The sequence below is a fragment of the Mchenga conophoros genome, linkage group LG7 (genome assembly GCF_057382185.1).
Source record: "Mchenga conophoros isolate Kocher_MC1m ecotype Shallow Benthic linkage group LG7, M_conophoros_male_GT1.1, whole genome shotgun sequence".
NCBI lineage: Eukaryota > Metazoa > Chordata > Actinopteri > Cichliformes > Cichlidae > Mchenga > Mchenga conophoros.
This window is the reverse complement of record NC_140532.1, coordinates 46,055,008-46,079,801: the sequence shown is the minus strand read 5'-3', so window position 1 is coordinate 46,079,801 and position 24,794 is coordinate 46,055,008. Positions and strand designations below refer to the sequence as shown.

At 41.7% G+C, this 24,794-nt stretch overlaps 3 protein-coding genes across 5 annotated transcripts; 1 reads left to right on the top strand and 2 right to left on the bottom strand.

Moving 5' to 3' along the window:
* Positions 1-894: 894 nt before the first annotated feature.
* LOC146570892 (ADP-ribosylation factor-like protein 3) lies at positions 895-4,538 on the bottom strand. Of its 2 annotated transcripts, XM_085281243.1 has the most exons (6): positions 4,422-4,538; positions 3,155-3,298; positions 2,927-3,043; positions 2,795-2,845; positions 2,396-2,581; positions 895-1,199 (listed from the first exon to the last, which is right to left on the bottom strand). In XM_085281243.1, exons 1-6 carry the CDS (start codon positions 4,422-4,424, stop codon positions 1,149-1,151), a joined length of 552 nt encoding a protein of 183 aa, XP_085137369.1. In that variant the 5' UTR covers positions 4,425-4,538; the 3' UTR covers positions 895-1,148. The 2 variants fall into 2 exon arrangements, with proteins under 2 accessions (XP_085137369.1, XP_085137370.1); XM_085281244.1 differs by lacking the exon at positions 2,795-2,845.
* A 1,349-nt stretch (positions 4,539-5,887) lies between these two features.
* Positions 5,888-13,417, top strand: wbp1 (WW domain binding protein 1). The gene is made up of 4 exons (XM_085279674.1): positions 5,888-6,130; positions 7,217-7,319; positions 8,410-8,577; positions 9,549-13,417. The coding sequence occupies exons 1-4, from the start codon at positions 6,068-6,070 to the stop codon at positions 10,067-10,069; spliced, it is 855 nt and encodes a 284-aa protein (XP_085135800.1). The 5' UTR covers positions 5,888-6,067; the 3' UTR covers positions 10,070-13,417.
* A 4,253-nt stretch (positions 13,418-17,670) lies between these two features.
* lman2la (lectin, mannose-binding 2-like a) lies at positions 17,671-24,360 on the bottom strand. Of its 2 annotated transcripts, XM_085279672.1 has the most exons (9): positions 24,159-24,360; positions 23,746-23,864; positions 21,350-21,467; positions 21,165-21,247; positions 21,028-21,060; positions 20,543-20,704; positions 20,317-20,431; positions 19,350-19,472; positions 17,671-19,267 (listed from the first exon to the last, which is right to left on the bottom strand). In XM_085279672.1, the coding sequence occupies exons 1-9, from the start codon at positions 24,358-24,360 to the stop codon at positions 19,125-19,127; spliced, it is 1,098 nt and encodes a 365-aa protein (XP_085135798.1). In that variant the 3' UTR covers positions 17,671-19,124. The 2 variants fall into 2 exon arrangements, with proteins under 2 accessions (XP_085135798.1, XP_085135799.1); XM_085279673.1 differs by lacking the exon at positions 21,028-21,060 and having other exon boundaries at positions 24,159-24,359.
* Between the last annotated feature and the right edge of the window lie 434 nt (positions 24,361-24,794).

Below are 24,794 nucleotides of genomic sequence, written 5' to 3'. Positions count from 1 at the left end.
AAAAGAGCCTAACAGGAGTTTCATCCCCCTGAAAACTCCTGGAATTATCCCTCTTGGCCTCATCTGAGTAATCATTTTCCAGGCTGCAGTTAAAAACATGGTTACCATGACGCAGAAGAGACTCACACACAGGTCCCTGATGAATGCCATCACAGACATTTTGAACAACATCTCCTCAGTGCCCATCATGAGCTTTTATCGCCTAAACCTTTGAGCACCAAGTCACATTTGGAGCATTATATCAGCGCATTCTGATGAAGGTAACCTTTCATACAGCTACCGTTGCTGTAGAAGGGTACATGACTGTGTTATATGCTGCGCAAATTTGGCTTTTGGGCCGATTAAAATATTCAGACAGATTCCAGCCAGCTGTGTGCAAACAGGCTGACTCTATGTCTTGATTACTGAGCCTTTAAAGACTTTGTAGTCGCATCACTGGCATACTTTTTAATGGCTTCATAATTAATTTGATTAACTGTGTGTGCGCCTGATGTGTCACAGGGCAGAGGTTTAATTTTTGTGCGGCCTGTGCCTGAGTAACAGGCCAGTTCAGTTACGTTTTGGCTGTTTATTCTTGCCTGTGGCTTGAGTTGTGTTAGAATGTGACAGGATGAATGAAAAACTTTATCCTTACAGCTTATTATATATCCCCCACCTGCCCAAACACACACACACTGCACCACCAGCATCAAGGCCCTCCCCCTGGCTTTGTCATTGACAGAAAGTAAGAGATGTAATAATTTGGCATAAGGCTCTGATACACAAGACTAGCACCATATCGCCCTCTAGCTTCGACTGAATAGACTTACAGCCTTACAAAACCTCCATTTTTCATGAATCCACTGCACAACACCAAATGCTTATTTAAAAAAAACACACATTGTCTACAAAACACTGAGTTAACATGGTTTAATTATTTTAAAAAAAGTGTGTACAGTTTAAATAAAACAGCCTATTTACAGTATGTACATTTTAAGATATGTAATACAGGGCTGAGGGTTGTGTTGGACAACTGTGCTGATAGTGACTAATTATTTTGATGCCACATAAGGAAAAAAAGACACAAGTGTCTTTAAGAATTACCACATGATGTTGTCTCCTGTCCTGAACATGAAACACTGGATATTCCAGGTGTAAGATGCCATTTTTCATGGCTTCTTCCGAAACTTTATATTTCTGCAAACCCAGGTCATCCCATCCTGAAAAAAACATAAATAAATAAACAGAATTATATATTTTTTTAATTGCGGAAAATTAGAGAAGTAAAAATGAAGTGGACCTAAAAATAGCATTCAAAATATATCTCCAGAAGTACTGTGTGATTTTTTTGCTGTTTGATCATATTTTCCAGACAACCATTGTGATTTATTATTTATGCATTTAACATCATTTCTTACAAGGACTTTTGTGCTACTGATTACTTACCGCCACTAAAATTGATAAGAATACAAGTCATATTTTTAAGCACGCAGTCACACAGCACTTCATCCTGTACACTTCAAGCACTCAATCGACTTTACTCAATGCAGATGGGCAATTTGGAAAAAATACTTAGCCTAGCATGTGTGTGCTAGGTGTAAGGAACATGCACAGGGAGAGCATGCAAACTCCACGCTCCACACATCACCATCCCACCCATGAAATTGAGGCAAAGCAGTGATGTGAAACGTGCAGACTGGCAGTAGCAAACTGTTTTAATGCACATGATAACACAAAGCAGCTGAGCTTCTTTAGTCTTTAGAAAGATGACATAACTGATCCACCCAGATTGGGAAATCTTCTTATACAAGCATGTGTTTTATGATGGTAATTAAAGGAATAATGGATCTTAAGTAATCTGCTTCTTTTTCCTCTTTTCCCTGTTTGAATTCAGCACACTTTGGATTCCTTCATTAGCTGATGCCGAGGTCTTCTAAATGACTGTGGCTATGTTGGGGAGGAGGATATGAGGCCATCATGGATAATTGAGACCACCCTCTGCAGTGGAACACCTCCTTAAACATCTGTCTCTGCTCCATTGCCACAAAAAAGAACATATATCCAAGTTTGTGTTATATTTAGATTTGTATTCATTAATTATTCTGCATATTTCTATTTTATTGTGCTTCCTTTGTGTCATTTTACTCCATTGAACTGTACTGATTTTATTTTTGCTATCTAAAGGTATTATAGGTTGTGTTTAGAAATCTACCATAACGCGGTTAAATGATTCTATTTCATCGTAACGTGATTTACTTAAACAAACTTCAGTCCCTCTAGCCCGTTTTTTAAGACCAGGACAGGTAAAATAAATCCCAGCATTCCCTGACTTCCGAAAGCGGCTGCAGGCAACTATCCCAACCCTTGCTGTGTGTGCAATGTTGCGTTTGCAGACTGTGTCCGTTTCTATGTTTACCTGAATTCCCTCTGCAGTGAGCGCCGAGCAGGCCTGCACCTGCCACATGCGATCCCGTATTGTGTGCAGACGGAGACTTTCTGCCAGCTCTGATGCTGGAGCAGCTGTCATCAGGTCCTGCTTGTTGGCGAAGATTAGCAACGGCACCGTGGCGAGCGTTTCCTCCTCCAGCAACTCAGCTAGCTCCTGTAACACGGTGCAGACACATGCACTTGTTCTAATGGTATTTGCCAACAGAAAAACCACTGAGACGTGTTGAGAAGCAACACAACATCATACTGCCGATCATCCCTGATCAGCTTCTAATTCCAACAGCTCCTGAATGCCTTCTAACCTTCAACCTTATCAGAAGATGACTACTGTGCCTCCCTAAAATGTAAAAGTATTTATGGAGCTCACCAGACTTGTTTCTTCAAACCGTTTCCTGTCTGAGCTGTCAATCACATAGATCTGCACGCAATACAGTCGTAGATATTAACAAACTGATCAGAACACAGAAAAAAAATGATATTATGAAGACTACGTATGTACCAGCACATCTGTGTTCTCAAAATAATTCCTCCAGTATGGTCGGATTTTGCGCTGACCTCCAATGTCCCAAACATTCAGCTTGAAGCCTGCGGACTGCACGCTCTTGATGTTAAAGCCCTTAAGAAAGGTATCGCAGATGCTTAATATCTGCAGCAGGAGAATTCAAAGGCTCTAAAAATGACAGGACTCTACATTTCTGTGCATGTGAGAGAGTGTGGATGTGTGTACTTGTGTGGGGGTGATGTGGCTGATGTCTTCGGCTGCCAGCTGTTTTAGCACAGTGGTCTTGCCGGCATTATCCAACCCTAACAGCAGCAAGCGTACTTCCTGCTCTGGAGCCTGCTTCAGCCGCCGAAGGATGGACAAAAGGCCCTGCAGGAGGATCAAAGCACATATTAGAGCTGATTAGTCTTAAAGGAACAGCAGCTTACGAGATGTCATAACACTGAGGAACCTGCAAGCATTTTCTTGCTTTTCCAGAGTCATGGCCTAAGTTTTATCAAATAAAGCCTGAATAAGCTGCTGGACCAAATCATTTTCAGCTCGCACCAGTTACAGTACGCACCCTGTTGGCAGAGTCTGTCACAGGAACATGACACAGTACACACAGCATGTTACACTCTCACCCAACAGCTAGAATCATCTAGAGTGTGAGGATTTAGCTGCAGTGACCTATAAATGTACCAGCCCTAAAGACCTCTTTAGCCAGCCGAGGTTAGTAAGTTACTGAGTGGCTTCTGTCCAGAGGAGGGAAATAAGGAAAGGCTTTGGCTCATGCTATTTACTTTTAAGGCAACAGTGACCCCTCACCATACAAAATCTGCTCTGAAAAGACAAAATAATACACATAGCACTTTTAAAATCCATCTTCAGAGCCACTACTTTTTTTGTAATTTGTGCATTTTATTTTTGTGTTATCATAAATTTCCCTCTCCATCTCTTTTACGTCAGCTTTACTCCCCCTATAAAGTCTGTTTTAGCTCCAATTTTGAAAAGTACTCCATATATAAATTTAGTTTTTATAAAATTATAAAAGTGTTTCTGTTTACCTTTCAACATAGTCTCCATACCTGGTTTAAACTCTTTGCCTTACAATAAGTACCTTAAGGTGATAGTTATATATAGGTAAAAATAAACTGGGTTGAAAAAGAAAGTCCAAGTCTAAATTTAAATAAACAGATATAATAAATAAATATAGTTTAATCCTGCCACTGGCAAACAAAACGTTTGAGTTATATCAACGACTGGAAGTGAAACGCGTATTAAGTTTCAGGGATAAAACGGCCAGTTTAATGACCAGTATCACATACACTGCCCTCAGTATTTGGCTAAAGGTGGCACATCATTTAACTGTATTTAGACCATTGTCACCAATGTTTACCAGGTGCCAAGAGTAATTTCAGTAATTTTGTTTTAAATATAAAACAAATCAAAATAAAGTCCTTTTGCCCAACGCAAACAAAACCCGCTGCGGCCGTGAATCATTATAACTCACCATGTTTTTCTCGGGTGGTTTTGTGGCCCTCGCTCAGTGTGTGAGTGGATTAACATCTTCTCTGACCACACGTGCTTGTTGGCCTCCTGGCAGAACGACTGTCAGGCTCTGTTGCTACGGAAACGGTGACGTCAGCGTAAACGACGTGATCGCTCAGTCTTCTGGAACGCTGGGCAAGAGGGCTCCTGTGGCGCGAGGTTAAAAAATAAAAGTAGAAAATAAAAAGAACATAAATAGTTAATTTGCTTTTTTTCTGGTTAATCACTTCAAACCTGATTTTGAGTTAACTTTCATAAAATTTTACATTATTTTATCGTTATTATTATTATTAGCAATAATTGTGAACCACAGACTTCAAAGATTAGAATACAAAAAAATAGCATACAAATTAAATAAATCTTCACTCACCTTTTTTTTTTGCACTATGAGTTTATGCACCATTCTACATTCAATCATTAGTTATTATATGTCTTTTGTCCTGTATCCCTTCTCTTACCCTCAACTGGTTGCAGCAGATGGCTGCCCTAGATGCCTGCTGGAGGTTTCTTCCTGGTAAAAGGGAGTTTTTCCTTCCCACTGTCGCCAAATGCTCATAAGGTGTTGTATGACTGTTGGGATTTTTCTCTATTATTGTAGGCTTCTGACCTTACAGTATAAAACACCTTGAGGTGACTGTTGTTGTGATTTGGCATTATGTAAATAAAATTAAACTGAATAATTTGAGAACTTCCATTTTATCTCATCAGCCTAATATGGTAAAATGCTCTATAGTCTTTTTCACTAAAGTCAGTGCTACAAAATAAGACCAAAATAAATGGTATCAGGTCTTTGGGCAAATGTCACAAAAAGAGCAGAATAGAATATAACTTTATTCATCCCTTGGGGAGGGACCATAATTTCGTTCCAGCAGCACAAAACCAGTTCACCATAAATACAAAGAAGAAGAAGGAAAAAAAGCAGGTACAAATAATTAACTATAGAATATCAGCATCTATATCTTATTTTTGTAGAAAGATTTAAAGTGCTGAATTAAATCTATTAATTATTTAAATTAAATATTCATTTTGGAAACTTTTTTTTAAGTCAAAGTCCTTAACAAGTTTACTTTCATGGTAAGTATGAAGGTTGTCTTTTATGAAATGAATAGGTGCTTATTCATGGTATTTCTTTTGTTAAGCTTTGCGTTAAACTTTTTTGACCTCAAAATGTTGATTGAAAAAAAAAAGTTTCAAATCCCAGTGCTTATAAATAATGAATGAGTAGCGCTGATTATCGCTGCTTGGAGGGGTCTTATCTTCTGGCTGGAGATTACTCATACATATATAAAATTTGATCAACAAAACTTTACTGTTTGTTTGAAAGAAGTCATTTTCCGCAGTGAATTTGAACCCGCATTCTGTGAAGTCATATGCTTTCTCTTGCACCGCGACGGGCTCTGTTCCGCACACACAGCGCCCCCTGGTGTCCAAGGCTGCGCACCTTTTCGCCTCAGTACCAGCGCGGTACCTCAGATTGAGAACAACAAAAACATGTCCGAGAGGTTGAACCGTTACTAGCTACAGCCGACTGCTGTCACCGCAACAAGTCGTCACTTCGACGGACTGCTATATGATTCCCGTCGTGACAACGGCCGACAACCCAGAAAGATGGCACAGAAAGCACTGGGATCCATTGTTGGTCTTCTTTGCACCGGGACCTATCTTGTGCAGGTAAGCCTCCGCTCGAGCTCGCGGGGTCGGCGGATGCTTCAAGGCGAGGCCGCTGCTCGTGGGCTGGGTGAAGGCCGCTTTCTGTCGAACCTTTTTGTCTCCTCCACAAAGGAAACTGGGCACGGCTCGCGACTGTATTGCTGGGGATGACGTCAGTTAGTAAAAGTTTTTCGATAAAATTTCGACAGTAAATTGTTTTGAGGGTTGGTGAAGCTGGGGGAGCTTGAGAGAAATATTTAATTTTGTCTGTTTCTCAGTTTGGGTCGAGGTTGTAGAGATTAACATTAGCCGCTGCTAACTGATACCCGGCAAATGGACGTATTTATTCATAGTTGTTGATTTTAGCAGCACAGACGGGGCAGCCAGCCAGCCGCAGTTTGTGCCTGGCTTCCCTTACAGAGTCGCTATTTTAAATGTTGACCAAACAAACTGAAACGATTTGAACTTTTTAAAGCTTTTAAGCAATTTGCTGTGAATATATTTGTTAAGAAATGCTTTTCGGCCTAGTTTTTGATAGCCCAATGCCATTATTTTATTACAGTTTACCATGAAAATGAAAGCGAAATTAGACATAGCCAGACGTCTTACTGTCACAAACCAACCAGCCCACCCCCGAGTTTATTTTACATTTCTGGTGTTATCTGTATTATTTTGCTGTATTGCTTTTGTAAAGGTTTCTCTTATCATAATCTTATTTCTTCATGATAAACAGTTGTTGTCTTTATAGCCTCAGCTTTTCCTTATTTCTTATCTTAAATGCTTTGAATTGGTTACACTTTGTAACGTAAAGGAAAATGATAAGTACATAACGTATATTGTTATTACTTTACTATTACCACTATATCTGCTGCTCTTACAATGGCATTCAGAATAAAGGGGGTGCATTTAAGTGGCGTGTACTTTCAAATGTCTAAATATAGGTTACACGAAGGACAGAAAACTGGCACAGAAATGTGAGTGAGTCAGGTTAAACAGAAATCCTAGAAACAGGGCATTTGCTCAAGAGTTTGCTGTACATTTTCTTGTTAACTTGTGCAATTGATTGTTGACTGAAGCCTTTGCTTTGTTTACCTTTGTGTATTTAAGGGGAAGGAGTTCTGTTTTGGGGTAAACAATGAGCAGTACCGCTGTGAGATGGGGTACTGCTGTGGTGAAACAGAATGCTGCACTTACTACTATGAACTGTGGTGTAAGTATAATTACTATTTTCTGATTATTCATTCATTTCATCATTTAATTCAGATACATAGCACCATGTGTGATATATAGATAGATAAATAGATAGATAGATAAATATATGTATGTATAATTCTTCAGACTCTGCTTAACTTTTGGAGTTGGCTTTACTTTCGCTGTTAAATGTTTTAGTTTTCATGTAGTGTTGAAATGAACCTACGTGAACTGAGAAGTAAAAGTGAAATAAACCTGTGACTGAAAAAAAAAATGTCCTGATTTATTTTAAGTGCAGAAAGACAATGTTTAATTGTTGTGGATGTTTTAGGTGTGCTTTATATCGTAAATGTGGAGATGTTTAGAATCAGGCTGTGACTTTTGTCATACTGCAGCTTTAGTGCCTGTTCTTCTAGCAGGAACCTCACCTGAAAGGTCTCTTTTGGGTCCACTGAGGAAGACAAATAGCTAGTACCTACTCAGCACGATACAACGCAACTCGGTTTCATTCGTTTTCCATTATGATTGAGTTTTTAGACTCTGGGACCACGGTGTTGGTTTATGAGTAGCCATTTGAAACCCAGCAATTTTGCTGGGTTTCAAAAATGGCGGTTTTGATTCATCAAGTCATGCCATTTACTATCCAGCTGACATGCAGTCTGACATGCAGTCTGCTGACATCACATTTTTGGATCGATTCAGATTGCTCAGAACCCTGGCTAAAAAAGAGCCTCATACCAGTTACTACCACCTAGTGGAAAACCCTAAAGACTGAATAGAGTTGAGTTGACTAGTGAAAAAGAGTTATACCGTAAGTACTCATTTTAGGGTAGCTCCCTAAAAATATTTAGGCAAAGCTCAGCGCTAACTGGTTAAACTCAGAAAAGAGACTCTTGTCAACTCTGTTTTTTCTTCTTAGACACCACCATCAGCAGTGATGAATCTTCCACCATGTATTTGAAGCTCTTGCAAAATTATTTCCTTCACCTCTGAAGTCCTACACTGCAGGAAAATAAACAAAAAAAAACTTTTAAAAAAACTCCAAAAGGCTTATGTGCTCCACATCCCCTCATTGGAGAAGTGACTTTTGAGTTTGTCCCTTCTCACAGGGTTCTGGTTGGTATGGACCTTAATCATCATGCTGAGCTGCTGTTGTGCCTATCGACACCGGAGGGTTAAAATGCGTCTTCAGCAGGAGCAGCGCCAGCGTGAGATCAGCCTCATGGCCTACCAAGGAGCCTCCAGCTCCTTTATTTCACCTCCACCTCTCAATTTAAGTGAGTAGTTTTCCTCCTCATGCTGAACATAGTCGTCTAGGTTTCTATGGTTTTGCAACCTGATGTTGTTTGTGAACCTCTAATTCATCCTTGAGCTGATATTTAGCTATTCTCAGAGTCATGAAAATCTGACAGGCTTCATATTTGCAGCTTCTCTGGGCACTGCTCAAAGCTCTGTATTCATAGGTGGTACATTGAACTCTGCTCTCTACCACAGAGGTCCACTAATATGTCCATGGGGCAGCAGCACATCTTGGAATCTTTATCCCTAAAACACAATACTCCATGTTCTCCCCTCCTCCTAACAGATTAAGCAGCTGCCTTTTTCTCAAAGTCATGATCTTAGAATTGGAGAAGGTGATCATGGTAATCTTGTTATACAAAGCGTGTATTACATAGTTATGGTCTGAAGCTGGCCGAGCCACAGCAGAGATGCCGCTCTAATGTCAGCGATCACTGGACCTCAGCTTGAACATGATATGTCCACTGATATCACAAATAGGAGCTGGATAAGGTGTACACTTACCAGAAGCCCACTCCAAACATGCTTGACTTTATATCAAGAATGTGAACACAACTCTAACTGTGTGCATACTTAGACAGTGACTCACTTGCACAGGGACCCTGGCAACATGTAGTGTAGTTGCTTTTCACTTCAGATAAGTGTCGGCACAATAAGAAACTATTTCTGTGTAAATTCATAGATTCGTGGGATCCACATTTATATAAGTTGAAAGCCTTAAAAAGGAGTCAGAGTGTGAATCCCAGTGTGTGCTTTCAGGGTTGTTAGTTTAGACCCAAAAGTGACTGAGAGTGAACTTTTTTCCTGTCTAATCAACAGTTTGATAGATTTGGTTTTGTAGCGAGTGTTTCCTGACAAGTTTATGATTACCAGTTAGCAGATTAAAGTTGAAGTTAGTTGATTATAATGATGGTTCAAAGCTGAAGCTTCTGTATCTGCTCACTTTCAGGATTTTGGAATGACTGCAAGCTTCCTGACTATGAAGAGGTAGTTGGCCACCCTCCGACACCTCCTCCTCCTTACTCTGAAAACCCTCCTGAGTGTATCCCTGTAGTCGTTCCACAAGTGAACCAGCCGGACGCTTCTTCTGTGCCACAACCCCTCGCCGAGGCTGAGCCGAGGGTGGACTCTCAGGCCTCCGGTTCGTCATCAGACCAGGAGGCGGTGTCGCTCCCAATCCAAGTACAGTGTGCGGCAGAGGAGAATGTAGAGGCGGCAGAGGAGGACGAGGAGCTTGTGACTCGGCGTCGGCACGTAACCGGCGACTCAGGGATTGAGGTGTGCGTTTGCCAGCTTGACGTAGACGAAGGCTCAGGGCTTGAGGAGGAAAGCGAAGAGGAGCAGCGTATGTGTAAGGTCGCCGGGAGGGACTGCTGCTCCGCCCCCCAACAGCAAACCTTAAGACAGAAGGAGCACGCCTCAGAGCTGCCTAGCCAGACTAGCACCAGCAATGGAGACCACGTGGTGTGATCCACAGCGTAACCAACCAGCCAACTGGTGCAGCTTCCACAACCACAGGGAGACCGTCTTGTGTTTTAATTCTCTAAACTAACTAACTTAGACATGACATCTAGGTGATGAAGATAATGATAAATAATCCGTAATAGCTCCAGATTAGGAAAAATTATTGTAATGTGTGGACAATTTTTTTTCTTTGCTTTTCTAATTGGGGAGCAAGCAATTATATGTTGTAGCCCCATTAGGTGTTTTTTATTTAGTACTAACCATGAGAAAGTTATTGGGTGGTTAGAAGACAGCAGTTGATTGTGAACCAGAATTGACGTCATTGTGACTGTCCTTTAGCCCTGCTGTCATATTTCAGGCCTTGGTCAAAACATCTCCAACCATCCTTCCTGTCTGACATTTCATCTCTGGTGGAGGCGATTATTCAGGAGCGTATCAACGCAGTCAGCTGCATTCCTCTCGTATCTGCCCCCCCAGCTACAACTAAGCAGAGGAAGCAGCAGCAAACATTTCGAAACTGTAGGATGAGACTGGATGAAATCAACAACAGATTATTTTTCATTTTCCCCAAAGCTCTGTGCGTGCAAGACTGCGGCCTCTGCTGTGAAATCCAGGGCACAGCTGCGTAGTGATGTCACGTCTGAGGTCATGATAACCAGCATCTGGTGTGAAGACTTTGGGACTCTCACTGGTGGAAGAGCAAAGAGTTTAGCTCATTCTTAGGATGCTGAATGGCACACGAACCCCCTTTTTAGACGACTTTCTCCTCACCCTTTGTGCAGTTTCCTCGGCCATGTCACCAACAGTCACCATGACATTTGGGATACTCAGCATTTCAGCGGTTTATGGATTGTGTACATGTAATCTCACTCTGGTTGTAGATTGCATTAAATCCATAGTAGTGATGCCACCAAACTTATTACTTAATAAAAAAGCCTTGCGGTGGCTCTGTATTGCCGTGCTCAGTACGTAGTTTGGATGTTCATATAAAAGAATGCGGTTTTCATTTCGTAGCCAGCTGTGCTTCAGTAAATGCCACAGGTGTCACTTTTAATTGCAACAAAGCTCCAAACAGGGGCTGCTGGAGTGCGTCGTAGTAGCGGTTGTAGTGCTTGGGTGTTTCAGTGCAGTAGGGAAACATTGAGATGTGTGTCTGTGTGTATATCTTTCAAAGTGCTGTGTTGCCTGGTTGAAAAGACTGAGGTGAGGTTACTATTAAAAGCACTGGTGTTTTGCATGAGGCATGGTTTATGTGTTTATATATGAGCTCATTTGTATCCTGGGAGGAGATGTGGATCTGTTTTGGGTTTCTGTCAGAAAGAAATCATCAGCTAAATCAAACATGCGGAGCTACCCGTCTGTGGCGACCCCCTTGTGAATAAGGGGATGGCCGAAAGTAGCGTTTTAGAATTTTCTAGTACTTGTGCTACTTGCTTTGCTTATTATTTTGTTGCAGTAATAATGACTGCACAGGTTTGAGCCCCGATGTTGGGGGAAAGAAAGGGACTGAGGTTTAACATTAACTGTCTGGATCTAATATTTTTGTGTTGTTTTGACCGTGTGAGCCATGTCGTGCTGATAGCTTGTTAGCTCAGGCTGTCTTGGCTCTCTATCTGGCCCCTGTAACTCTTGGCAGTGTGAGGGGATTTGCAGTGGTATTTTCCATTGGCAGCAGAGAGCCCGGTGCATTAGCAGGTTGAGATGGATGCAGGCTGTCCTCTGCAGTCAATTCGGTGTTGGTACAACAGCCAACTCTATTGTGACTGACTACATGCTGCTTGCGCCGCACACCGTGCAGTTTGTGTTTAGAACATAGCCAGTCAAACCGGTTGTAGTCAGATTTAGAAATTCTTGTCTTTGCAAGATGAGCAGTAACTGATAAGTTAGTAAATATTTCATTGAGAGTTTATTTTGGAACAACAGTGAATAACTTTTTGTCTGCTCTGATAGCACGTGTCCAAACAGACACAGTGTAGAGACTCAGGTCAGTCAGTCTGCTTCACACATGCACTCACCAAGTCCTGCTTCCATTTGGCCTTTATCACCAGTTAACATCGCGGTGCAGTACTCTCTGTTCTAGATGATTTCACCAAGGGTAACAATAGTTCACATGCACTCTGTCTGTCTGATGTTGCTTCACAATCTTCACATGTGTTTTGATTTTTCCTTTAAATACCATAGAGTTAGAAGACATTTCCATCTGGCAAAGCGGGGAACAAAGGCTAGCATTTCAAGCTTGCTGGTTATATTTATGCGGCTTCTTTATTTTCAGTGCTGAATGAACTCTGACAAGGACACATTTGAACTGAACTTTGTTGGCCCTGTTAGCAGAACACAACACTTGAGTTCTGTGCACAAATATGTAATTTTAGGCAGCTCTGTGGCTCATGAATCAGTTTTGTTATTTCCCCCCAGCTAGCAGCAGCATGTTCTGGTTGTGGCTGTGCATGCTAAAAAAAACGAAAACAAGTGGGCCACTGCGTCAGGCGTTTGAGAGCAGAATGAAAATATGTGAATGCACAGCTGCCTGAAATTTCATATTCATTTAAACGGGCGTCTTTAAACTTGCTGCGATGGCGTTATACAAGATTAGTTAGAGGTTCGCAGTCCGTGTGCTGTGCGGTCGAGCCGGTGCTTTAACATGAAGCCATACTAACACGACAGCGACCTTATCAGAGGAGCAGTCACACTGTGAGCATGGCTGCACACCCATTAGCATAAATGATAATAGACATTTTGTTTGCCAACACACCTCGAGCTGCCTTGGTGCATTTATACAGAGCAAATGTGATGATTAAGGAGCTGCACAGTAAAATATAAATTATAACCTCTTTGTGCGGAAGCAGATGTGATACTGCCTTATTAAAGTAGACTAATAGTCAGGGTTTTTTTTCCTGTGGTAACATTTGTTTTTGAAGCATGGTTGCTGTAGCTAGAATATACATTTCTGAGAAAAGTGTGCTTGTGTCTTAGAAAAGGATGTGGTGGGTAAACATTAAAAAGCCACAAGATTTGAACTGTTCTGTACAGCGTTGTTACTGGAGGGGCGGTTGTAGTGACTTTAAAATCTGTGTGTAGTTAGCTGTGGCACTGACGGAGTATGTTCAGACCATGTAGTTTGTGCTCAGTCTGTTTTAGCTTTTTTTTCTCCTCTCTTTGAGGTGGCTGTTGGTTTATTTAGTGAAATATACTTAGTTGAAAGCATGAGAAGAGTAGAAAATGTCCTCGTTCTTGTTTTCTATGGCTTGTTTTCCATATGAAGGACAAAAACTGACTCCAGAAGAGTTTTTTTGTTTGTTGCTAAGGTGGCTCTTTTCTTATTTGTATACATATTTAGGGTAATAACAGAGCAGGGCAGGTGGGTGGTGGGGGGTGGGGAATGAATAAGGGAATAGGGGTTTCTTCTGTGCAGGAGTGAACTGGAGGTTCATGGTTTTCCCCCATTGCCAAACAACTGCTATGCCTCCCTGGTTTTCACATGTTTACTGAGAGTAAGGGCTATATTGGTCAAGTCCACCCATTTCATCGAGCAATTCATCTGTTCTGCGTTGTTCTTTAAAAGCCACAGATGCCGAGATCCGCTACCTGAAAGCGGTCAGAAGCGAGTCGCGTGATCACCGTTTGGACTTGGCTGTCTCGTGATGTTGCGGTGGAGCTCGTATTTATCTAATAGCTGATTGTATACGACCACATATGTTTGTTTTATAGGCTTTAACTTTGCCTTCTTGTTTTGTCGACCTCAACAGAGATCCGTGATGCAGCGTAACCGACCGATCCCCACCCTCCCCACACACACTCCTCCGCCCCCCCAAAGCAGTGGCATGTTTTGCTCCGTCGGCCGTTTATGGGCTGCAACTCCACCAACCTCCACCAGGCTGCGTCTCGATAACAGAAAGTGTAGCCAACACTGTAGCTGCTCGTTTTATTCTCAGCTGCACTGCTCCTCAGCTTATCGACAGAGTAAACGTACCAAAGCCTTCACCATCCTCGCGCTTCACGGCTCATCACTGTTTCGTACTCTCAGGGTTACCTCTAGCGAGCAGCGCTGTAGTTTGAAATCGACACATTTTTCACCCACGAGTCTCATAAAGCCAAAGCAACTGTTTCGCTTTTATTACTGTCTTGATATTTCTTGTCTGCATCACGTATCTCTGTGAAACATACTGATCTAGGCTATGCAAAAACATGAACTTACTGTTATATGCTGCGACCCCTCCGCTCCTGTTTTACAGTCTCTCTGTCATTTTGTTTGTGGGCACCAGTACAAGCAATATAACTCTCAGTACTTGTGGCACTGCACTATACTGTAATCTACTTCGGTTGGTCTGTGTTTTATCTATTTGTTTAAGAAAAACTGTTTAAAAAGAAAGAAAAATACTTGTAATGCTACTACAGTGATGTGGGGAGTGTCTATTGAGGGGCTTGAGTTAAAATGCCATTCTAGTTTTTAAATATATATATATATATGAATATATACACCATTTCCCCTCTTATTGTTTTGGCTTTTTCTCTCTGCTTCCTTCAACCACTAACATTTCTGCTACAAACTTATGGATAAAACACGTTTAGTTGAGTATGCTGAAAGAGTTGATTATATTATTATTATTATTATTTAGTCTGTTTGACACTTTTCTGTCCCTCAACTTTTTATTCTCCATCTTCATGAAATTACAGGCTAAATATGTAAACATTGCCTTTAATCCCCAGTTAATACAGAACCACAGTTTTTTATCTATATCATACACATGAAAGACCTCAACATGGAACACAGTCAGCGTGGATCAGACCAGCCATTATTAGTAATACTTTGCTGAGCCCTCAACACTGTACTGAAAACATTTCAGTGTGATTGTGTCCATCAAACCTGTGAACTGTACTGTTTTTTTTTCTCAAACATAGATTATACCAAACAAGATGAGAGGCACATGTCTTTGAGCTGTGTCATTTGTCTTTTCTGTTTTGTTTTGTTTTTTTGTTTTTTTTTGCCAAAATGGGAATCATCCACTTTTGAGAGGGAAGGCATCTATTTAAAAAAAAAAGCAACTTGACTCTTTCTACATTGTTTTCCTAATAACTTAAAAAGAAAAGAAAAAAAAGCCAAAATAAGTAACATAGAAAAACAATAAGCACTGACTGACAGACAAAAAATGCTTTGGTTTTGTAAGAAGTCTGCTGTGTACTCTTTGGGTCATCATTTGTATTTTATTTTTTTAATAAAACAAACATTGGCGCACTGCTGATCGACTTTGAGTTTGTCCTTTTTGCAGAATCCCTTTTTCCTCGGGATCAAACAAACCTGAAAGGCTACAAAAGGTTCCCCGTCCCCTCTTGTACCCACATATTAATTTGGAGGATGATCACATGGTTGAGTTAATGCACCTCAGGCATTCAGTCTAAATTATTGATGGGTGTCATTTAGCTGTTAGGGTAACGCACAGCCAGCCTCAAACACTGTGAAACAGGGTTTAGCTGGCACACTTGTGACTCTTTAAAGTTAAAATAGTCAAACGAGTACCAACTGAAAGCTTTAACGATATATAAAGCTCATATTCACACATGATTGCTGAAATTATTGTAATCATGATTAAAGTCTGTTCCCAACCACAGGGTCGGCACACTGAAAATGCAAAAGTTACATATTTAATTCATACCACAGAACAGGCAAGTATTCAACACAGTTTATGCATATTTTAACCAAATCATTTGTATAAGGGTGGTGTGAGTGTGTGTGTATGCTCTTCCTGTCTGATCCTCTGGCTGTATTTGCTTAGTGTATTGAATGGTATGTTGAAGTCCTCATTTGCATGCCTGTCTGTAGCATAAACTGTGCTGGTGTCTGTCCTGTTGCCATTTTTCTTCAGTCATTTATTTCCATTTTGACACCTTCAAGATCATTTTAAATGTTTCACAAAGTTTCTAAATGCTGAATTATATGTTCATGAATGAAACTGATTCATTGAAATGAATTCAGTTCACAAATTTGCAACCAAATTGACATCCCGGCATGTGCCAACAAACCCCAGTCACATTAAGGCATCAGACCTCCCCACTGATGTTATGATGTTCTATCATTTAGAACAGACTTTGAAATTATATATTAAATTATAGCTGAATCACTATGAATTAAAGCCAATACAGTTTCTATACCAGAGCTCTGAATTGGAAAGTAACCCATACCGTAGCAACTTGCCCTTCAAGTTTTTTGCATTGATCGGTGTCATGAGGAGGAATAAACTTAAACAGACATAAACTTTGACCCATCTCAGCGTCCTGGTGGTGTATAGCTCTATAGAGAAGGCAGATTGTAGCCAGTCACCTTTTTGGCAAAACTGATAACACGCTGCAGCCTTCCTTAGTCCCTGGCGTTTGTAGTGCATCTTCTGCTGTGCATTCTTGATGAGGAAGCTGATTTTTAGCTCCTGATTTAAATTCTGGCAGATGGTGGTTCCCAGGAAGTGGAAAGATTTCACTGTCAACTGGGCAGCGATATAGAGAGATGAAGTCTGTAGGCGCTGGTAGTAATCCACAATCACCTCCACTGTTTTGACAGCACTAAGCTCCAGGTTGTTGTATTTACAACAGATCACCATATTAAGCCTTAAGGGGAACCAGTGCTGACAGACGGAGAGCCCATCATATGTCTGGCAGTTTCACATGCTTCTGCCTCCTGTCAGGCAGGAAGTCAGCGATGCAGCTGCAGGAACATTCAACTGGGACGGCTTGTCCTGCATGATGGTGTTGGAAGTGGAAATAGTCCATTAAGTAACCTGGAAAGAGTTCCTGTAAAGTTCAGGTGCTGGAGAATAAAGTGCAGTGCCATGTTAACTGCATACTCATGGAGATCATCTACCAGCACGCTGGCTTTATAGGCAAACTACAGGGGGTCTGAGATGGGGTCAGGGAGATATGACAGCAAAAGGTCTGTAGTCATTAAGGTTTATGATCCTTGATTTTTAGATACCTGGAGAATATTGGTGTGTAAAGAAACCCTCCTACAGTCAGAAATAAAATAGAAAAAAAGGAAAAATGGGTTTTCTGTGCCCCAGCTACAGACATGTGTAAATAGTACGGTAAAAGGATGGGCTCTTTTATAGTGCTTTTTTACTCGAGCACTCCAAGCACTTTATACAACTTGCCTCATTCACATAAGAACTTTTTCTGGACCTAAGAGCTTTCTATCTAACATTCACACTTGATGACACACTCCACCTCCTGAGCCACCCCAAGCTTACCGCACCTGGTACTCCTAGGCAGTCTCCCATCAAAGTACAAACCAGGCCTAAATCTGGTTGGGGAGGTACAGCGAGTCATCTGCTAACACTGGAAAATTGTGCCGCGTCCCAAAGTATCCTTGGGTATCCTGCTATCTGATGCATCCACTGGAGTGTGAATGTTAGAAAGCTCTTAGAAAGCACTATACAAGAACCACTTCATTTATCATTTAGCTTCTGAGATTGGGCGTGTTCAGGGTGGCATAGCCGTAAACAATGACAATAGTAGGGCTCTATTCATAAATGTGTAAAAACCTTAAAATGCAGTGAGCCATCGTAACAGTGCTCACTACCCTCCATGACATTAAATACATCAAACAGTTCAGGACACAGAAGCAAGATAAAAACTGCTAAATTTATTGTAAATCCTAAGTCACTGACTGCATACATGAGGCACAGTTTCATAAAAAAACATTTAAAAAACATAAATAAGGTAGTGCGGTGGATAAAGTGGTTACAGCAGCGGTCCTCAACCCCCGGGCCTCGGAGTCGTTTGGTACCGGGCCGCGAGAGTTGAAGCTCAGGTGTGAAATGTATGGTTTTCAGGGTTTTTATCGGTTTTCAGCGTTATTTTGTTATTGTTTTTATCGTTAACTCGGTTTTCCTGGGTCTTTTCACGTGTGTTATGAATAAATCTTTTTTTCGGTACCGGTACTAGTTTTATTTTGTTGTATTTATCCGCGACACCTTAAAGGCCGGTCCGTGAAAATATTCTCGGGCATAAACCGGTCCGTGGCGCAAAAAAGGTTGGGGACCGCTGGGTTACAGAAACAAATGAAGTTTCCAAAGACTGCACAATAAATAAAAAGCACCACCTAAGAGATATGATGACGTGTGGTGTAAATGAGAGGGTGGAGTCAGGAAGGGTGTGACGTGCTAAATAGAAAAAGAGAAGTGGCTGAAAGAACCATCTTCTTATAAAAGAAAACAAACATAAAATAGCAGTAGTGAAAATAAAAAAACATTTTTTTAAATGCGCACACAGACTAGGGTAAAGGTATGAAATATAAATAAACGTTGTGACAAAGCAACTGACTTAAATTGATAATTTCCCTGAAACACACCGATCGCTGCCATTGACACATGCTATGTGTAGATAGAACGGCTAAAAGCTCACACATGATGTTAACAAAGCAGATCACAGACTAACCCACACAAACGCCATGCATGCTAAAACAACAATAAGAATAAAGAGCACATAATACAGCACAGTATAAACTGAGAGGCTTTTCTAATGCAAAGAAGCGGATCAGTGGCTTTTGCTAATTTGGTTAGCGCCTTGTACTGCAGGTAGTTAATGGACTTGCAAGCAGGAACACATCAGCTTACTTAAGTAGATTTCTTAAAGCTGCAAAATCAACATCAGTGATGTGAAAACCAGTGAAAAAAATATCCTCCAAATCCAGCAAACAGTACCAAAACACAAAAAAATAGCTGCTCATGAGAAGTCAGTGACGGTGCCGCACATCTGCTTTGTATCAGGTACAGAGGTGGAGATGGTAAGGCCGAGTTGGTGCGCGTCAACGGGGGGGGGGGGGCGGCGACGACAAAGTGTGAATTGAGATCCTCCTATTGGTTCATGGCTACTGATGGCAAAGTTGTAGTATGGCTTTTTGTGCAGCAGGGAATACATCCACTCCACTTCCTGTCAAACTGAGTTGTCCTCGGGATTTAAAAAAAACTAAACAAAAACAAACCAGTGCCAGCTGACAGCAGCGTCTCACTTTCAGTGCAGTTGTGTCCGCGGACCACGATAGCTTTTACAATCGCTGTCTGCTTTGTTGTTGTCCTCAGTAGAAGCGCTTGCGTCTGTTCTCGTTCCAGTGGCTGTACACCACCAGGCCGATAACGATGAGGAAGATGCACCCCAGCATGGAGAAGAGCACGGTGAAGAAAATGGCTATTCCGCTCATCCCCTCATCACTCTGACCCACTGAAAGAGAGCACAGCAGTGAGCGAAAAGCACACCCTCTGATGGAAACTCCACTAAGTGATGCGTGACTGTGTTATCTCACATCTGATGAGCTCCATGTTGTCTACACTGGGTATGGTTATTACGTCTTCTTCCTCCTCTTCTTCCTTTTTGCTCCGCAGCACCGTCAGTTGGTAGAGTTTCATAGAAATTATATCATGGTTATCTATTAAGTAAGAATCAGCAAATGGAAATGTGAAAAAGTTAAACAGAAACCCAGAGATTAGAAGCTAATATGGAGTTCTAGGAATCTTCTTGCACTATAATTCAGCTCAAGTGAAGCTGGCGTTGTGAATCGATGGTGAGATCATTATTTTCACGACTAAACTGCTGACTTAAAGGTTAAAATCCCAGCTCGCAGCGCTAAATATTCACAGCCCTGAGGCCATAATTTAGAGTTTTAATATCTGAGTAGAGTGTCCTGTTACACAAGGCCAGATAACGACAATAAACAGCATCTAGTTTCTTTTTTCTTCATATTTTTACGTTTCCTAATCTCATTTTTACTACAGTTTTACAAAATATACTCTTGTCTGCATGATGGTGGCGTGAGAACTGACAGGTCTGCTACTTGGTGTTAGACTGTGATGATCAAATGTTTCCCTAATTCTTTGCAGAAGTGGATTTTCACATTTAAACTTCTTCTTTTTCCAGCTGCTCCCTTTATAGTTCACCACAGCAGATCTGTCTCCATCTCTACCATCCTCTCCTCACACACCAACCCTCTGCATGTCGGCCTTCACTGCATCCGTTAACCTCCTCTGTGGTGTCTGTTTTTTTGTGTTTCCGTCTCTTTTTTGAATCCATTATTCTCAGAGTGTTCACTGAGTTTTTTCTGTCTGTCTCTCCCTATGTTTTTCCTTTATTAAATAAAGGCTCGATTTCACTTCATTCCATTGTTTCTGCGTCTTGCAGTTGGCTCAACGCCACACATGACCTCTAAAGCACACAACAACAGTTTTAAAAGATAAAGCTAAAACCAGCCATTGCATTACTCTGCACTTGTTTACCTGAGAGATCTCCAGTGATTGCTGAAGCGCCAAAATAATAGCCTTGTGGCAACCGCACGCCAGGTAGGTCCAGGCAGTCCCTCCATTCATGCTGCCCGTCGATATCTATCATCACCTGGGCGACACATTTCCATTTACTTCTAAGGTTCACCACTTAGAATGAACTTATATGATACAAGCTGCTTTTTCCTGCACGCCAAAATGATTTAAAGGCTGTGTCTCTCACCGTGAGCCTGCGGCGGACGTATCGGATGAAGAGGAAGCTATCGTGCTTGAGGTTGCGCACCATGGCGTTGCAGCCACCCAGCTCTGTGGGCCGGCCATCCCGCTCGTGGTCGTAGCTGATGGTGCCATTCCCCACCATTGCCAGGACGAAGGGGAAGATCCTCTTGTGGTCACAGGAGGAAAAGCAGAGAGGGAACAGGGCATTTTAGCAAGAGTGAATCCACATTAGTATGACTACAGTGACAGCAGCAAGCTGGGAAAAAGAAAAAGGGCTAAAGGAGAAGAAAAAATAATAAAATGGAGAACAATTAGGACATGCAGGCTCACTTCCTATTATGTGATTGTTTTGTGTAATTTCATAACATTTTATTAAGTATGACCCAGCTGTAACCACAAACAAACCACGGGGGGAGGGGAGAAAAAGGGTTAAACGAGAGTGGAGGCCGGATCATAGGGAGAGGGTCAGATGTTAAAAACACTGGTTACCTGTGTGCGAGGAGTGTATCTCTTCTTCTGCGCCTGTATCCAATTGTGTGCACAAAAGAAGAAAAATACAGCCCCTTTTACATAAACTGTTAATCCCACAGTGCACCCACACAGTAATCAGAACCACAGCAGCGCACCTCTATGTGTTTCTCCTCATTGGGGTATGTGTCCACAAAAACGCCCAAGCCGGTGAAGTTGTCCTTATTTCCAAAAACAGGCCCTGGAAAAGGATTTAAAGACAGTGCTGGTAACATATAAACACTAGTTCTTGTAGTTTATTTAGCACCATGGTTGGGTTTAAATTACATCCTGTAGTGCTTACCTTTCTGCATGCGTTCCTTCGTGTACCAAATGGCCAACCCGTCACCGTTCAGGTTCTTCTTTCCTTGCCCGTGAATTTTAAAGTGCACCTGCACCTCCCAGTCCTTCAGATGGCAGGGCTAAAACACAACAAGTCCAATAAGCTACAGAAGTATAAGTTAAAAGTCTTTGGTAGGCCTAGTACTGTTCCACAGTCTGGTTTCCTTTTGAGTAAATAATGTTTCACTGCCTGCTACATTTGATATAGAGCTTTATTAGGTGTAGGTGAGGTGACTGCATGGACAACACTTAAGGATGGGTTGAGGTCAAGCTAAGAGGAAAGGAAAATAGAAGCAGACTTCATCATTTTAGCGAGTCTACTAAGATTGAGGTAGCTGCATGAGGTTTTTAACCCAACCACAGTCACAAGCAGCAGACGGTGAGGATGTTTGTTTACCAGTGTGAGATAAAATCAGCAAGGTTAAAGTAAAGATGATAGTGGGCAAGCAGTCAAGCTTCTTACTGTAATGAACCACATCTAACCAATTCTTAAAACCAAATATTACCATCATATTGTGACTGAACATAACAATGTCAAAAGCCCATTTTTTAAAGTCAAAACAGTTCCAGAACAAAACAACTTAAACTGAAAACGTAGTAAAGCCTCGCTCACTGAAGACAGGCTGTGGTTATCAGCCAGTTCGTGTCAGTGTACAGCAGCTCTTATCATGACCACACAGTCATTGCATGCATTTGTACAATAACTATAGGTCTAAACCTTCAATGTTTCTTGCAGCAACTACTGAAAGTGGAAGAAACATTTGTGCTTTACTATGGAGCAGGGGTGTGAAACATAAGGCCCACGGGTCAGAATTGGCCCAGCAATGACTCCAATCTGGCCCACTCTTTGGAAAATGTAAAGGAGGGCATACATTTAACTGTATTTTCGTAAATTTTACAGCTGATGAAAACTGCACCCAAAGTCTTTCATACTACACACAAGTAAGAGAAAAACAATTAAACAACAGAATAGACAACAGAAATTTATGTTTTTACAATGTCTTCACAATAAAATAATAATAGTAATACGTGAGAGCGGATGTTGAAATTACACTTCTTTTTCTTATAGCGAGATATAGCGATTTTTACTAGTCCGGCCCACTTAAGATCACAGTGCACTGTAGGTGGCCTCTGGTGTAAAATGAGTTTGACATCCCTGCTTTAGACAAATCTAGCAAAACATTTTCATGACTGGGTACTTTTGGATGCTCCCTTACTTCACCACAAAGTATGGATCTGCATATTGGCATGACAGTATGACAATCATTAGCTCTCACACATCTCTCATTTCTAACCCTAGTATATCTTGCTTATTTACCATGTAGTAATAATCAGGATTTACTGCAGGGCTGGGGTGTTAGCCTGCGTTGCTGTAGCTAAGTAAACCTTATAAACAGGAAACAGAGTGCACGAGTCTGTTTAACTTCATCAGGCAACACAGTGGAAATTACCCTGCAGGATTTCAAACTAACCCTCACCTCTCCATCTGCAGCTTGTGTCTCTGGCTCTTACTGTAAATGTAAATACAGAGGTAGCTCTACTCTTTTTTATTTGAACCTGCTGTTACAAGTACAGCTGAAACGACACAATATATTGCCAAAGGTATTGGGTCGTCTGTCTTCACACACATATGAACTTGGGTGACATCCCATTTTTAATCCATAGGGGTTTAATATGATTTCGGCCCAGCTGTTGCAGCTTTAACAGCCTTTACTCTTCTGTGAAGGTTTTCTACAAGGTTTAGGAGTGTTTATGAGAATTTCTGGTCATTCGTCCAGAAGCTCATTTGTGAGCTCAGACACTGATTTTTGCACAAGAAGGCCTGGCTCACAGTTCCCCCTCTAATTCACCCCAAAGGTCATCTACTGGGTTGAGGTCAGGACTCTGCGCAGGCCAGTCAAGTTCATCCAGACCACACTCGTTCGTCTTCATGGACCTCGCTTTATCCACTGGTGTGCAGTCACGTTCCCACAAAGCTGGATTGGTATGATGAAGCATTAAGAGTTCCTTTCACTGGAAATAACTCCTGAAAAACAACCCCACACCATAATCGCCCCTCCACCAACCTTTATACCTGGCCCAATACAGTCCGACAATCACCGTTCTCCTGGAAACAGCCAAACCCAGAATCGGATTACCATCGGATTACCAGACTCCACTGTTCTGGAGTCCAGTGGCAGCGTGCTTTACACCACTGCATCCGACACTTAGCATCGAGTTAGATGATGAAAAGTGATTGTAACTTTTTTTTAAGCACCTAAAGCAGTTAAGTCAAGGAAATAACTCAGTCACCAGACTTGCTGCTCATGCAGTATACTGGGAGTATGCAAACGTGTACACAGTGCAGCCTTTACTCACAATGCGGCTCCATATCGCCCCCTGTCTGCTCTGCATGTCAGGTGTCAGGCGCACCTGCTCGGTGGTTACCATGGCATCGCCCATCAGCTCCCAGTGGGAGGAGCTTGAGGAGCCCACACCTGGTAAAACAATCAGCACCCATTATAATGACAGCAAAACACAGCTCACTGAGCCTGAGATCAAAGTGCTTTGTCAGTGAGTGGGAGGGGGACACGCGCATGAAAGATAAGAAAGCACAAAATATATACCGAGTATGTCACTATGACAATGCCACTAGACGAGTTGCGTGAGAAATAGAGTGATTTCATCTCAGAAAAGCGGCTAGTGCGTGCACGAGTTCATGAGTGAGTACATTATTCTGGAAATATCTGTCCTCGCCCCTCAGCCCGCGCCCCCTCCTGTACCACAGGTACCTTGGTAAGGCTTGGAAAGGGAATGCTCCCGCTTCAGGAACTCCTCCATTTCGTGGTCATCGTCGGCAAAACACAGGCCTAGAGTAACAACCAGAAAAGCGATTGTCCAGCGAAATTTCAAAGGCATTTTCTTCCCTTTGCATGTAAAACCGAGCAGTAATTTGGAGCCACTGTAGAGACTGCTGCTGCTGGCGGCGGCCATCGTTGCTCTAAACCCAGCCCACTGAACCGTCACCTTCACTCCCATTGGTCCGCTGGGTTGCATGGCTCGTGACCATTGCTCGGTTTAGCTGTCAATCAAAAGAAATGGTTTTGACACGCTATAGGACTATACAGTTGTTTTAAATAATTAACGGGATCTATACTGTGGAAATATTATTCTGATCGTCACATTTAAGCTTCAAAGACTTCACTTCACAAGACTTCACAGCATTCGGGAGACCTTTATGCATTAAAGTGCTTACTTTGTGCATTATTTGACTGTAGAAATATATTTATTCATATTAGAAAAGGCCGAAAGCAAATCTGGATGAATTAGACAGCTCAACAAACACTGGAATATAATCCAGTGACGCTCTCTGGCAAACAATAACATTTCAGACTTCACCCAACATTATTACTGCCAATTCCCCACCC